General features: G+C 69.9%; 1 protein-coding gene across 1 annotated transcript; it reads right to left on the bottom strand.

Annotated features, from left to right (window-relative positions):
• Positions 1–1,926: 1,926 nt before the first annotated feature.
• AP5Z1 (adaptor related protein complex 5 subunit zeta 1) lies at positions 1,927–12,217 on the bottom strand. Its single transcript, XM_045824553.1, has 17 exons — positions 12,086–12,217; positions 9,134–9,271; positions 8,739–8,925; positions 8,158–8,299; positions 7,835–7,947; positions 7,277–7,445; positions 6,859–6,990; positions 6,538–6,575; positions 6,287–6,449; positions 5,716–5,894; positions 4,902–5,044; positions 4,421–4,561; positions 3,762–3,873; positions 3,499–3,596; positions 2,979–3,111; positions 2,694–2,908; positions 1,927–2,471 (listed from the first exon to the last, which is right to left on the bottom strand). The coding sequence occupies exons 1-17, from the start codon at positions 12,124–12,126 to the stop codon at positions 2,201–2,203; spliced, it is 2,415 nt and encodes an 804-aa protein (XP_045680509.1). The 5' UTR covers positions 12,127–12,217; the 3' UTR covers positions 1,927–2,200.
• Between the last annotated feature and the right edge of the window lie 610 nt (positions 12,218–12,827).

Below are 12,827 nucleotides of genomic sequence, written 5' to 3'. Positions count from 1 at the left end.
TTCCTGGCAGTGCGAGGAGCCGGGGTGGGTGCCATGCTGGGCTCCCCCAGGGCCCAGGGGCTGCGGAGTGGGGGGCGGGGCCACCACAGGACGTAACCCCCCGCCAGCGAGTGCGGGAGAGACCCTGGGAGGATGCGGGGCATGGCGGCGGCAGAACGGCTTTAACTGACTGTCCGCCCTCCCCCCGCCTGGGAGCAGGGCGCCGCAGGGACGCCCTGGGCGGCCGGCCCCTGGGGAAGGGCGAGAGCCCCCGGCAGCGTGCAGGCTGCTCCTGGGACCCGCAGGCTAGCACAGTGCCCCGGCGATGGTCCAGAGTCCCCGGGAGGTTATAAAGCGAGGGCGGTGGCCTCCCGTGGTCCCTGGGCCTCTCGGGGTGTCAGGACCCCGGCAGCTCTCTCTGACCACGGCAGCCTCGGCGCGGCCCCGACTCCAGGCCATCGGCCTGCGGGTGACCGGCTGACGGGGCAGGGCCATCATCGGCAGGGCTGTATTGGTGCTGCAGTGACAGGGGCCTTGGTCACCTGCCTCCGTGTCTCCGGCAGGGTCAGCGGCTGGTGGCCCGTGTCTTCCTGGCAGCGCAGGGAGCCCACGGCCGGGCTCTGGGGTCAGGGTCCTCATCTTTGACAGGATCGGAGACTCTAAGGACGAGGGGGTCCCGCTGGTCGGCGGCAGAGGCAGCAGCTGGAGGGCAAGGGGTTTGGTGGAGCCCCCCAAGCTGTTGGGGGTCCTAGTGCGTCCCAAGCCCTGGGCCCATGCCGCCCCCTGGCGGGCACAGAAGAGAGGCGCACGGGCGGCTGCGGCTCAGTGTTTGGCCCCAGAAGCCCCCAGCCGGGCGGGGCCTCCCACTGCCTCGCTCCCCGAAGCCGGAGCAACTGTGTGCATGCGCCCGGGAGAACAGAAATGCTACGGCCCCCAGCTGAGGTCAGAGGGCGCGAGTTCAGGGAGGCCGGAGGCGCAAAGGTTGGGGACACACCATGACCTGACCGAGACACTGCGACCTGCGGAGCCGAGTGGGGACCCCACGGAACCCTGATAAACACATCTCCTACCCCAGCCCCCGGGCCAAGCAGGGTGGGGGTGGGCTGGGGAAGGCGGTGGGCAGGGTCTGGGGTTCAAGATGTCCTTGGCACATCAGGCTGAAGGTCACACGGGCTGGGGGTGGAGCCTGTGGGGGGCGGGATGCGGCGAGGGGCGGGGCCGCGGCTCGAGGTTCAAGGAGCAGTAGCGCCACCTGGCGGCCGAGGAGCGCATCTGCAGGCCTGCCGCGGACTTGAATGGAAAGGGCCAGGAAGCAATGGAGCTGGGGCCGTTTCTCGCCCCACCAACCGAGCAGGCCGGCGAGCGAGCGTCTCCCCGCTGAGGGTAATCCCAGAGCGAACTTGGATTTACTCTGGGTAAAGCTCCGGGCGGCCAGGGGTCGCGGTCGCTGGGAGCCCTCCCTGCGGAGGCCCCTGCCTGGTGGGCCTGCCCTCCAGGCGGCGGCGGGCAGGCCGAGGTGACCACACCCGCAGCCCACCCAACCGGAAGCCCTGGGGCCCCAGCCTGCGCGCCTGAGCTGCTCGGGAGTGTAGGAAGGAAGGTGCACGAAGGAGCGCACTGACCAAACGCTGTCCCTTCTGGGGGGCCACACAGAGTCCTTGACCGCGGGCGTCAGCCATCTGTCTGTCACTCCCAGAACACCTGCACACGGGCTGACCCATGTCCGCCTTTGCACACGCGGGACTGGGTGGGAAGGAGCGACCCCGGGTGTCCCGCAGGCCAGGCAGGCGTCCCTTCCGTCACAGGGCCAGCCCTCCCAGCAGCGCTTGACGGCGCCCCCCAGATGGAAGCAGCAGGGGGCTGTCCCAGCCGTCCCCTACCCCCTGGACCTGGCCCTCTCCCCCGGGGGCAGGGGCCCAAAGGGCGGAAGGGAACAGTCCTGCCTCGTCCACACAGACACTTCCAGAGCAGCTTTATTTCCGTGGGATCTCTCCCTGCAGCTCTCGTCCAGCCTCACGGGGCCAGGGCCACAGGTCGGGGCCGCCTCTCTGCAGGGCCCGGCGTGGTCGCCAGGGGAGGGCTCAGAGACAGACGCCCCCAGGGCGGGGCGAGAGGGCCCTGGGCAGCCCCCGGGTGCTGACACCCACGGGGCCTCCCGGGCTCGGCCCCTCCGGGTTGCCTCTCGACCGCTGAAGCGCTGGCTGGGCCCTGGCGCCGGCCCTCACCCCGGCAGGAGGCTCGCCTCCCTCTCCACCAGCCGGCTGACCGTGCGCAGGGCCAGCGGCAGGGCGGTGTTGGTGTCGCGGTGGTAGCGGGGCTCGGACAGCCCCGCGCTGGGCGTGAGCACAAACTGGGCCACGCTGGGCATCTTCAGCAGGTTCAGCAGCTCCGTGGCCCGCCTGCCGACGGCTCCCGAGTCCTCCCTGCAGCCCAGGGAGCCCACGGCTGGGCCCTGCGCCAGGGTCCTTATCTTTGACAGGAACAGGGAGACCCTGGGGGCGAGAGGTCCCAGAGGTCAGCTGCAGACGCAGCCCCGGCAGGGGCGTCGGCACGGAGAAATGAGGAGGCAGAGCCCACGCAGCCCACGCCACCCGCACTCTCCCAGAGTCCCGTGTGCTGACGCCGGGTCCCGGCCTCCGGGGCTGGGACGCCGGCAGAGCCCCCTCCTGCCCCACAGGGAGCCGGCGGGCCCTTCCCCCCACCCTGGCCTGCACCTGGGGATCAGGTCTTGGCTCCGGGAGGCCAGCTTGGTGAGCGTGGTCATCAGCGTGGTGATGAGCTGTGGGGGGCACTTGGGAAGGGTGGCCGAGGGGCGGGACTGGGTGACCTCGAACAGCAGTGCCTCCAGGGCTTCGAAGAACTTGTTGATCTGGTCCACGGTGCAGCGCCGGTCCCAGCTCACCGCCAGGTACTCCCCGATGGCCCACACCTGTGGGGACAGCACCTCAGCCCCGACTGGGACTGCCGGGCCCGGCGGGGGACGGGCGGCCCAGGCTTACCACCGACGTGAGCACGTGCCCGCCGCCGTGCACGCCGCTGCCACTGCCCACGAACTCCAGGAGCTCCTTCGCCAGCTCCACCACCAGCGAGGGGTGCCGCTGGCACAGGGCCAGGAACTGGGAGCCCAGCACCCTGCCCGGAGAGGACACTGGTGGGCCGCAGACCGGCCCTCGCCCGCCCAGCCCTGCCCCCGCCCCGACAAGGGCCAGGAGGCGGACGGGAAAGGCCCTGGGCGCCGGGTGGACGGGAGGACAGCTCCGGCCCCTGGAGGAGCCTCTCCCCCCAGCGGGGAGGAGGCTGGGGCGGCTCCGTCCTCGGTCCTTGTCCTCCGAGGGGGGTGAGTGCTAGGCCCTCAGAAAGGAGGACCCATGGTCTGGAAGGCTCTGGGGTCGGGGGAGGGGACCCCCTGGGTCTGGGGCAGGGGGATCTGCCCCCCCCCCCGACTGGGCCTGGGAACAGCGCTGTGGCGGCCGGAGGGCCAGCGGGGGAGGCCCCCGGAGGCCGAGGGCAGGCACACACCTGTGCACGTGGGCTTCGTACCCTGGGACCGGGTACAGCGAGTCACTCCGCTCCAGGAGCAGCCGCGCCAGCTGGCCGGCCAGGGCCCCGTCGGCGAACTGGGGTGGAGAGCGAGAGACAAGACTCAGCCCCCGCCCCCCCCCGCCCGCCCCAGTGAACACCTCACGGTGAGCTCTGTCCGGTCCTGGCTGGCCCCCCGCTGTGCGCTGTGGGGGAGGGGGGGGACACCCTGGGGGTGGGCAGGGCCCGGGCAGCAGGCTCACCTGCCCCACCGCCGAGAAGAACACCTGGAGCAGGGTGGGCACCGCTTCGGCACACTGGCGCACCCGGGCGCAGCCGGCCATGGGCTGCAGCAGCTGGTGGAGGGGCGCCGACCTGGGGACACGGGGGCAGCCCGCTGAGCCCCTGCCCTCACCCCCACCCTGCCTGGTGCCCGGGGCCACGCTCCGAACACGCGAACCCATCACCCCACGGGCCGGTGCCTGCGGGGACACGGGGGTCCGAGGGGCACGCCCACACCGCAGGAGGTCGCCTTTCCCCCTGCACAGCCCGTGCTCCGGGTCCGCCTCTGCGCTGGGCCTCCCGCCCCTCAGGAAGACCTGCTCCCCGGCACCAGGGGGCTGGCCCGGGGCTGAGGCAGCCGTCTGGGGCAGAGAGGCCCTGCTCCAGGCCCACGTCTCCCCCTCCCACGGGTGCAGGCCTCAGTTCCTCCATCTGCAGGACGGAGTCACCGGGGCGCCCACCTCGCGGGGTTGTGAGGGCTGGCCCGAGTAACACAGAGCCGAGGGCCGGGCACCGTGGCCTGTGGGGCTGGGGCGACAGCGGCGGCCCCTCCAGGTGAGCAGGCACTAGGCCGGGGGAAGGGGGGGGGAGATGGGACACCACAGCCCAGCCCAGGGGCCGCCAGCCCGAGGGACCCCACCTCTCCGCGGTCCCGCTGGCCTCGGCTCGCAGGAGGTGCCGGAAGAGGGCCTGGAACTGCGGGTCGCGGAAGGCCTCCAGGCAGCTGGGGGCCCGGACGGAGGCGTCCCAGAGCGGCCTCTCCGACGCGGCCGGCGACGCCCTGCGGGAGGAGCGACGCCCAGGCCGGGCTCAGATGCGGCTCCCGCCGGGGCTGCATGCGGCCCGGCCCTCACGGGCACCCGCTGGTCAAGGAAAGCCACGAGCAGGTGTCACCGTGACAGCACAGCACCCTGGCCCAGCGGGGCGACCAGAAGGGGCTGGGGGCCGGCCCCCGCAGCTGACGGAGGACGGGCTGGGGGCCACGGCAGTGGGCGCCAGGAGTGCGGGGCGCGGAACGGCAGGGGCAGCACGAGGGGGGGGGGCCCGTGCTGGGGGCGGTGGGGACAGGGCCCAGCGCGTGCCCGGGAGCGAGCGGGGCTCACCTGAGCTGCGGGTCCCACCTGAGCTGCAGGTCCAGGGCCGCGGTCAGACACGGCAGGTCCAGCAGCGCGTGCAGCATCTCTGCGGCTGTGCTGGCGTCCACCAGCGAAGGGAGGAGCGCCGCGACCTCGGCGGTCAGGGGCGGGCTGTTCCAGGCCAGGAGCTGTGGGGACGGGCGGGGCGGCTCGGGCGGGCCCCAGGAGGCTGCCCGTGGGCCCCGAAGCGCGGGGGCAGGGCCGTGGCTGGCCCCAGCGGGACGGGGGGGCCAGCAGGTCACGCCCTCGTCTGGGGGTCCGCCTGGCCCCCGCCTCCTCCTACTGCACCAGGACCCGGGGTCTGAAAGTCGCCCCTTCCATTGCCGCCTGTTACTAGTCTTTCTGCCCCTGCGTCGCTTCTGCACCGGCAGTGCCACCACTTTCCTCGTGTCACCACGGTCGTTTCTCTGGTGAGGGACCGAGTCTCCAGTGATTCTGACACTGCCACGCGGTGACCGCCAGCCACGGAAGACCCATCAGACGCCAGCGGCACCACAGGGCCGAGCGCACAAGATGGGCTGCGGGAGGGCGTGCCGGGCTGCGGGAGGACTGACCCTGCATCTGCCCTTCCCAGAAGGGCCAGCACGGGCTGGGCGCGACAGCCAAGGGAGCAGCATCTGGGATGCAAGGACACCCGGTGCCCGGCCGCTCGCCCTCCGCCTGCACCCCAGGCCGCCCGCGCTGAGGCCTGGGCATGACTGGGCCCGAGCATCAGGACCAGATGGGACCACTGTGCCCCCCCGGCCCCCGCCCCAGGCACCCCAACCCCCCGCTCCGGCCCGGGGGCGTGCGAGCGTGCCTTGAAGAGGTTGGGGAAGCTCCGTTTGAGGATGCCCAGGTTCCTGCCGAACAGGGGCAGGTTGTCCCTGCAGAACTGGACGAACTCGAAGGCCAGCGTCGGGCTGTGGAAGAACTCGGAGGGGATGCGGGCGAACGCGTGCTGGCAGACGGCTTCTGCGTCCACGGCGGCCGCCTCCCCTGGAAGGCCCGGGTCGTCGTGAGGTCGTCGTGAGGGCGCCCGGGGTCTCGGGCCCCGCCCCCGCGGCCCGTGTGTCTCTCGGACCCCGGACGCTCGGACACGTCCCCCGGCACCAGAAACACGCATGGAGCTGTGTCCCCCTTCCCCAGCGGCGGCGGCCGCAGACCACCCCGCCGAGGAGCGGCAGGCGGAACGTTCTTTGGGAGCTGCTGGACTCAATGGTGGCAAAGCGCGTTCCAACAGCGACGTGCAGCCGGTAACATGCTAACGACACAGACCGTTCAGGGCCGCCACGCCCCACTGCTAACTGTCCGTCCAAGAACCATGCCGCCCACCAGGAGAAGGAGGGGGGCCCGGCCGCCCCGGGGCCCTGCGTGGCCTCCAGGCTCACCGTGGTTCAGGAAGAACTGGGCGATGGGCAGCAGCGCCCGCACGCAGGCGGGGTCCGCGCACAGCCGCGCGTGCAGGGCCTTCAGGCCGGAGAGGGTGCGGTACAGGAAGGAGGGCTCCTGCCTGCAGAGCACGTCCAGCACCAGCACGGCCTCCACCAGGCACTGCGGGGGCGCCCCCAGGCCGCGGTCAGTGGACGGAGGGGGAGTCCCGGACAGCCCCCTCCCGCCCCCGCCCCCGCCGGGCACTCACAGCTTTCTGCAGGTCCGCGTCCCCCTTCCTCAGGGCTCCTGGGGGGGGGGGGACCGGTCAGTGCACCAGCACCGAGCTGGCCGGACAGAGGGCGCCCCGCGGGCTGGAAGCTGGAGGAGTGGGCGGTGGGCCACCCCCCGGGAGTGGAGGGACGGGGCAGGCATGGCCGGTGCTGGGGACAGAGCCCGGAAGAGCCAGGGGTGGGTTCTGTCCGGTGCTGGGCCCCCCCCCCCACCCCCACCCCCACCCCGGGAGAAGGAGCTGCTGGGTCCCGGCCCCCACGGTGCAGCCCTGCGGCAGCGGCCAGCGCCGGGCACTCACGCCGCGTGCTCTGCTCCAGGAGCCGCTGGCAGTACTCGAAGGCCCTCTCCCGCAGCTGCTCCTGGGGCGGCAGCGGGCGGCTGGCGGCGGACAGCACGGACAGCGTAGAGCCCTCCAGCTCCGACCTGTCATCTGCAGGAGAGGACGGGGCCGCTCAGCAGCGTAGTCACCCCGGGCTCTGGGCCCTGTACTCGGGGAGGCCCACCTGACTGGCCGCCCGCCCCTCCTGGACACCCTCGGTGTGGCTGAGGTCGCTGCCCCCCCGTAAGTCCGGAGGAGAAGGGACTCGGGGCGGCTGCCTGAAGGAGCCGCCCTGCACGGCTCCTGACTGCTCCGTGCATCCGGGGAGGGCCTGCTGGCGCCCGTGCGGCGCAGCCCAGGTGGCCCACGTCCCCCAGGGGCTGCTGCCGGGTCCCACCTGCGTCCGGGGCGCCCGGGCCCTCGGGGCCGCTGTGCCACAGCCAGGCCCGCAGCATGGAGAAGGCCTGCACGTTCAGCCGCTGGTCCTCCGTGAAGCGCTGGCCCACGGACAGCACCGTGAAGAAGTCGGTGGCGAGGGCCCCGTCGACCTCGGTGACGGTCCCTGGCTGCGATGGGGGAGGAAGGGAGCGGGGGCGGCGCTGGGCAGGGGCAGGGCTGAGACTGGGCAGGTGAGGGGCTCACCCACCCCTGCCTTCTGGAACTTGGGGCACCCCCTTTGCAAGACGCGCGAATGCTGGCCTCTGCCGGACAAGTGACCCTTGCCAGCTGGCCTGGCCCTCAGCGGACGCGCAGGGTGTCGGAGGCTGGGGAGCCGGGACCCTCTGCGCCCCCGATCTCCGCCCGCGCCCCCCACTGGCTGGAGGCAGGAGAGAAGGGCCGTCCCGGGACGCAGCAGGTGGAAAGGCAGGATGGGAAGCGTCCACAGGACCCTGAAGGCCGGGCTGGCTGAGGTGGCCCCGGGGACACCCAGGGACCGGGAGCCCCTCCGCCTCACCTGCCGGGCCTTGGGCGCGGAGAAGAAGCCCCCGGGGGAGGGCGCCGGGCCCTGCTGGAGGCCGGCGTAGCGGAGCCAGTCCCCCAGCCTCCTGTTGAGCAGGTTGGTCTGGTCTGCAGGGGGCAGGGACAGTGCGTGGGAAACCGGGCCAGCCCCCCACGGGGCTCCAGCTGCCCAGGCGCCCAGGCCTTCCCGGAAAACAGCAGCAGCTCCCACCGGAGTCCCGTACCCCCAGGCACCCCCGATGCCCATGTGGACACCCCCGGCCCTGACAGGGGCTCCTCCCGGCGCTGCGGCCCAGGCCTCTCGGGAGGGCAGGGTACCTTCGTGGAGGCTGCCGGGGGCCAGGCTGACCACCTTGGACACAACCGGGAGGAGGGGCCGCAGGCTGGGCCCCTCGGGCTGCCGGCTCTCGAGGACTCTGAAGACTCGCTGGCCCACCCTGCTGACCTGCGCTCTGTCGCCCTACACAGTAAACACAGGTGGGGCACCAGGGGAGGGCCGACGTGCCCGAGTGCCTGAGAGACAGGCCATTTGGTCTGAAACCATCTGGAGAGGGACCCGTTAGCGTCATGAATGCTATAATGCCACCTCTTCCAGGTGCCCCAGAGTCACCCGAGCAGCCCAGGCCCCGTGGCCTGGACTGGCCTCCATGGAACCCTGGCTACTTCCCTAGGGGCCCAGGGAAGGAGGGAGAGACGGGGAGGGTGGGGGTGGGGCTTCTGCCCCATCCAGATACATCGGAGCTCAGGCTCCGCCAAGGTGGCCGTGCAGACCGGTGACAGAAGGGAGCCCCCCCACCCCCCCGCATGGGGACTGCCCACCAGCATGCCGCTTCTCCTGGGGCCCCAGGGCGGGCCACCGCGGGCAGGGTGGCCAGCCTGGGCGGTGACAGTCACGCTACCTGGGCCAAGAGGACAGAGGCCACCAGGCTCAGCTGCCGCGTGTCCTGGATGTGGTCCCAGGGCAGGTGCAGGCCGTCGCGGGGCGCCATCTCTCTCAGGACGGCGGCACAGAGCAGCTGGAGCTGCTCGGGGCTCGTGGGCCGCAGCAGCGTGCTCTGCAGCAGGTCCACACACGCCTCCTCCAGCCTGGACGACCGGGCCACAGGGCGCACGCGCCGGGTCACACCGCGGCACGTGGCCCGGCCCCCCGCGCCGCCCTCGGACCCCAGGGAGGCGGACCGGTCCCTTGGGCAGGTGGGGAGAACTTTTCCAGTTGAGGACCGTCTGCTCCGGTTTGAGCGGACGCAGGCTGCAAGGCCACCCGCCAGGCACACCCGAAGACGCCGCCACTCACTTGCGGCTGTACTTGGTGGCCGCCACGATGAGGAAGAGCCTCCGCAGGGCCTGGGTGGCGTCGGGCCCCGAGTCCTCCTTCCGCAGCAGCTGGCCGGCCCGGGAACAGAACTTCTCCAGCTCCTCGGCCCGGATGTCCCTGCACCGAGAGGACCTCGTCAGCAGCCCGGCGTCCAGCGACTGTGTTAGGGCCCCACGCGCCGCCCTGCGCTATGAGGACGGCTCCAGGACGCAGGGGAAGTCCCCCCACTCCCCCGGGGCAGAGAGGGGCCCGGGCGTCACGGGAAGAAGGCGGTTCCGCCGTCCGCACGCCTCTCGGGACAAACTCGCCGCCGGGGTTTCTGATCCAGCCCCTCTCCCTGGGGCTCCGCGGTCCAGGGGCCACTGCCGTCCCCCGCCGGCCAGGGCTGCTGCGGACACCATCGCCCCCACATAGGACGACGACAAACCTTCTTGACGGAGACTCCACACACTCGGACTTTCTTCCGGGGGCGGGAGAACTAAGACGGACCGAGTTTAGGGGTCCGACGTAAGGGAGGTTTACCCTGCAGCAAGTGGCTTTTCAAGAGATTCCTTCGGGGAGCCCTTACCCCGAGTTCAGGGAACATGAGTTAAATCTAACAGGTCAAAGGGCAGAGGCTATGGCACGCTGTCAGGCTAGCCTACCATGGTTCCCGACTCCAGTACTCAATTCGCTCACTAATTAAAAGTGCCCGCGTACTGAGCACGGGCAACAGGCAAGCTGCCGGAGGGTCTCACAGTGGACAACTGCTTGTAGGCTTCTGCCCCAGTCCAGGAGGCAAGAAGACATAACACCCCAGTGAGTCAGTACGTTGGGGGCTTCTGGGGGGCTCTCGGTGGCTGTGCCCGCCACGTGCCCACCCTGAGTCGGGGCTGGAGCCCACTCAGTCCCTTTGCAACTGCTCAGGTGCATGAGCTCGCGGGACTCTTGAGCCGAGACAGGCAGGGCGTCCTGGCCTCCGGCGCTGACAAGGTGTGACGGGCACCCAAAGGTGGGGCCCTCGGGCAGCTTCTCCCTTGAAGGCGGGCCCTCGGGCAGCTTCTCCCTTGAAGGCTGGCAGACAAACCCCGGTGGATGCACCCCCGCCCCTCCCCCCCACCCACGCCCTTCCTCCGGGGCCGGGTCCAGGTCTGTTCCCAACTGGGCTGACGAGACCGAGAGGGAAGCGCCCGGGCTGCTCGCAGTTACGTCGGAGACTCTCCCCCAGCCGGTGGTGCGCCTCATCCCTCACCAGCCCCTTCCAGGGCCGTCTCCAAAGCACAGGGCTCTTTCTAGAAGGCCGGTCTGCGCCACCCCGTCCGCAGCTCCCTGCTGCTCTCAGACCCAAGCTCCTGCAGCCACCGACGAGGCTTCCGGGACCCCGGGCCCCACCTTACACCCCCAGGAGCCACCGAGTCCTTCCCTCCTGCTTCTGGCCCTCCACCGGGAGCACTTGCGCTGCACTTCAGACGCGCTGTCTTGTCCTTTGGGAAACCTCCCAGACCTGCTGCACACCTCCGTCCCCGCCCCCATCCAGAGCCCACCTGCGTCACCTCTTCTTAGCTTACAAGAGATATTCCTGATAACGTTTCCCCCTTTGCTTTCCATCTTTGAAGGACTCCGATATTAAAATTCACTCCTAATCCCAACTCCCAAAACTTGGCAACATAAAGCAAAGACCTGATAGCTAATAACTTCCCCCAAACCCTAGGCGACAGACCCTATATATATATATGAGACTCACGCCCTCCATCCAGCCGCCCGCCCGGGACAGGGACAGAGGAGCAAGAGCTCGAACAGTGAGGGCTATTCCTCCCGCCTCTCGGCCCACAGACACACGACCTTGGGCAGGAGGTGACTCGGGAAATTCAGTGGGGCCCTGAGTGGTTCTCAGTTCTTACGTGTCTGTTTGTGAGACCTCCGCGGCGAGCGTGTCCCCTGCTGAGTGAGGTGCGAGGGTTTAAAGAGACCTATCGGTGTTTTCATTTAATACAGTCCCTAAAGGCAAGGGGACTGGGATTAGACTGTGGGAACGTGACCCGCAATGTCGGGACTTGAACTTTGGAGCGTCTGCCGATACTGAAGGAAAGGCAGGCTCTGCTGGCTTGTCGGGAGACGGAGCTGAGGATTCACGGGGCATTCCTCCCAGATTTTCAAGGGGTCTGTGACCACAGCGGACCGATACCCCCTTCACAGCCTTTAGAACGAAACCTGCATTCAAGAACGTCTCTCCACTAGGATCACAGCAGCCTCAGCCAATCAGCGCCTTTCCCACCAACTGGTCCAGCTCAGAACCCAGTTTCCTTTTCTTTCCTTTTTTTAAAGTTTACCAGGGGCTTGTGGTTCCCACTGCATTTCCCCTTACAAACAAGTAGCATCGAGTCCGATGGGCGGCGGGGTTTTAGTCCCCCCCCCCCCCCGCCCCAGTCACCGGTTAGTTGGTGAGAAAGGGGGACCGGCTGGTTAGGGGAAGTCCAGAGCCAGAGCGGGGCAGAGGGCGGTGGGCAATTTCTCACCCCCCCCCACGCACCCAGCAGGGGAGCCATGCCCACAGACAGGCCCCAGACAGCACCCAGCTCCCGAGCTGGGCACACACAGAGCTCGCCACGGCTCCATGCCCACCGGCCCTCCGGCCTCTCTGGGGCTTTGTGCTGCTGATCTTGGTGCAGCTGAGTCTCGGCCGACAGTTCCTGGCCACCCACCCTGCTTCTGATCGAGCAATCGGCGGGAACCCAGCCCCTCTGCAGACCCACGCATCCTCAGGACGCTGCGCAGGCGCCACCTCCTCCGGACCGGCTCCACCCTCCCCGGAGCTCGCCTCTCCGAGCCTGGCCGGCGAGGCTTCCCGGTCCCCCAGGTCTCGAAACCGGGGCGAGACAGGCTCTTCCGGGTCGCCGCGCCCTGGCCCCCTTTGAGACCCCCACCAGGCGCCCCGAGGAAAGGCGCGGGCACCTGGCCTGGCGGAGCAGACTCTCCGCCGCCGCCGAGAACATCACGCCTCCGCCGCCGCCTAGAGACGCGGCCCCGGCGCCCCAGCCGCTGGCGACTCCGCTAGCTCTGCAGGTAGCCCGTCCGGGTTCCGGGTGTGGTCACGTGCCGCGTCACGTGGGCAGGACGGACAGGCAGCCGACCAATGGGATCCGGCAGGGTCTCGAGGGGCGGGCCTCTGCGCCCAGGACGCGGGCTCTGGTTGGCTTCTGGGCACTTTCGGTAGAGGGACGCCCGGAGCATCCGCGCCCGGCGCGCGAGATTCGGGACAGCTCCGAATGGGCGCGCCGGGTCCCCGTTCTAGGTTGTTTCAGGAACAAAGCGTCATGGGGTGCGGGAGGCCCGCCCAGCAGGGGGCGGCGGCAGCTGCGGCAGGAAAGGGAAGGGAGCTGGCGGAGGGCGCGGGTTACAGGCTGTCTCCAGGGGAAGCCTGCTGCGTTGCTAAGTGCAGTGCATCCGTGAGCCCTTCTGACCCGGAGGACAGCTCTGAGAAGGCTCGTTTAGCACTATTTGAAGGCTGAACTGCCTGAAGCCGAAAAAATGGTGAAGGGGCCAAGGTCACACCCTGCACATGGAGGAGGCACCTGACCCGGCAGCTGTATCCCAGGTCATCGCGGCCGCTCTGCCCACTGCCAGCTGAGGAGCAAGCGATCTGAGAATGTGGTGTTGCAGAGGCCAAGTGTCAAGTGCTGCCCAGAAGCTTGAT

This window comes from Phyllostomus hastatus, unplaced genomic scaffold (genome assembly GCF_019186645.2).
Source record: "Phyllostomus hastatus isolate PE091 unplaced genomic scaffold, TTU_PhHast_1.1 phas_contig_150, whole genome shotgun sequence".
NCBI lineage: Eukaryota > Metazoa > Chordata > Mammalia > Chiroptera > Phyllostomidae > Phyllostomus > Phyllostomus hastatus.
This window is presented reverse-complemented; position numbering and strand designations above follow the sequence as displayed.

Excerpts from the sequence above, each read along its gene's own strand:
- AP5Z1 (XM_045824553.1), bottom strand. The coding sequence starts at position 12,126 with ATGTTCTCGGCGGCGGCGGAGAGTCTGCTCCGCCAGGCCAG. Across the intron at positions 5,045-5,715 it reads GCTTCCCCAACCTCTTCAAG|CTCCTGGCCTGGAACAGCCC; the intron begins GCACGCTCGCAC and ends CCGTCCCCACAG. Across the intron at positions 3,874-4,420 it reads GCCAGCGGGACCGCGGAGAG|GTCGGCGCCCCTCCACCAGC; the intron begins GTGGGGTCCCTC and ends CCGTGTCCCCAG.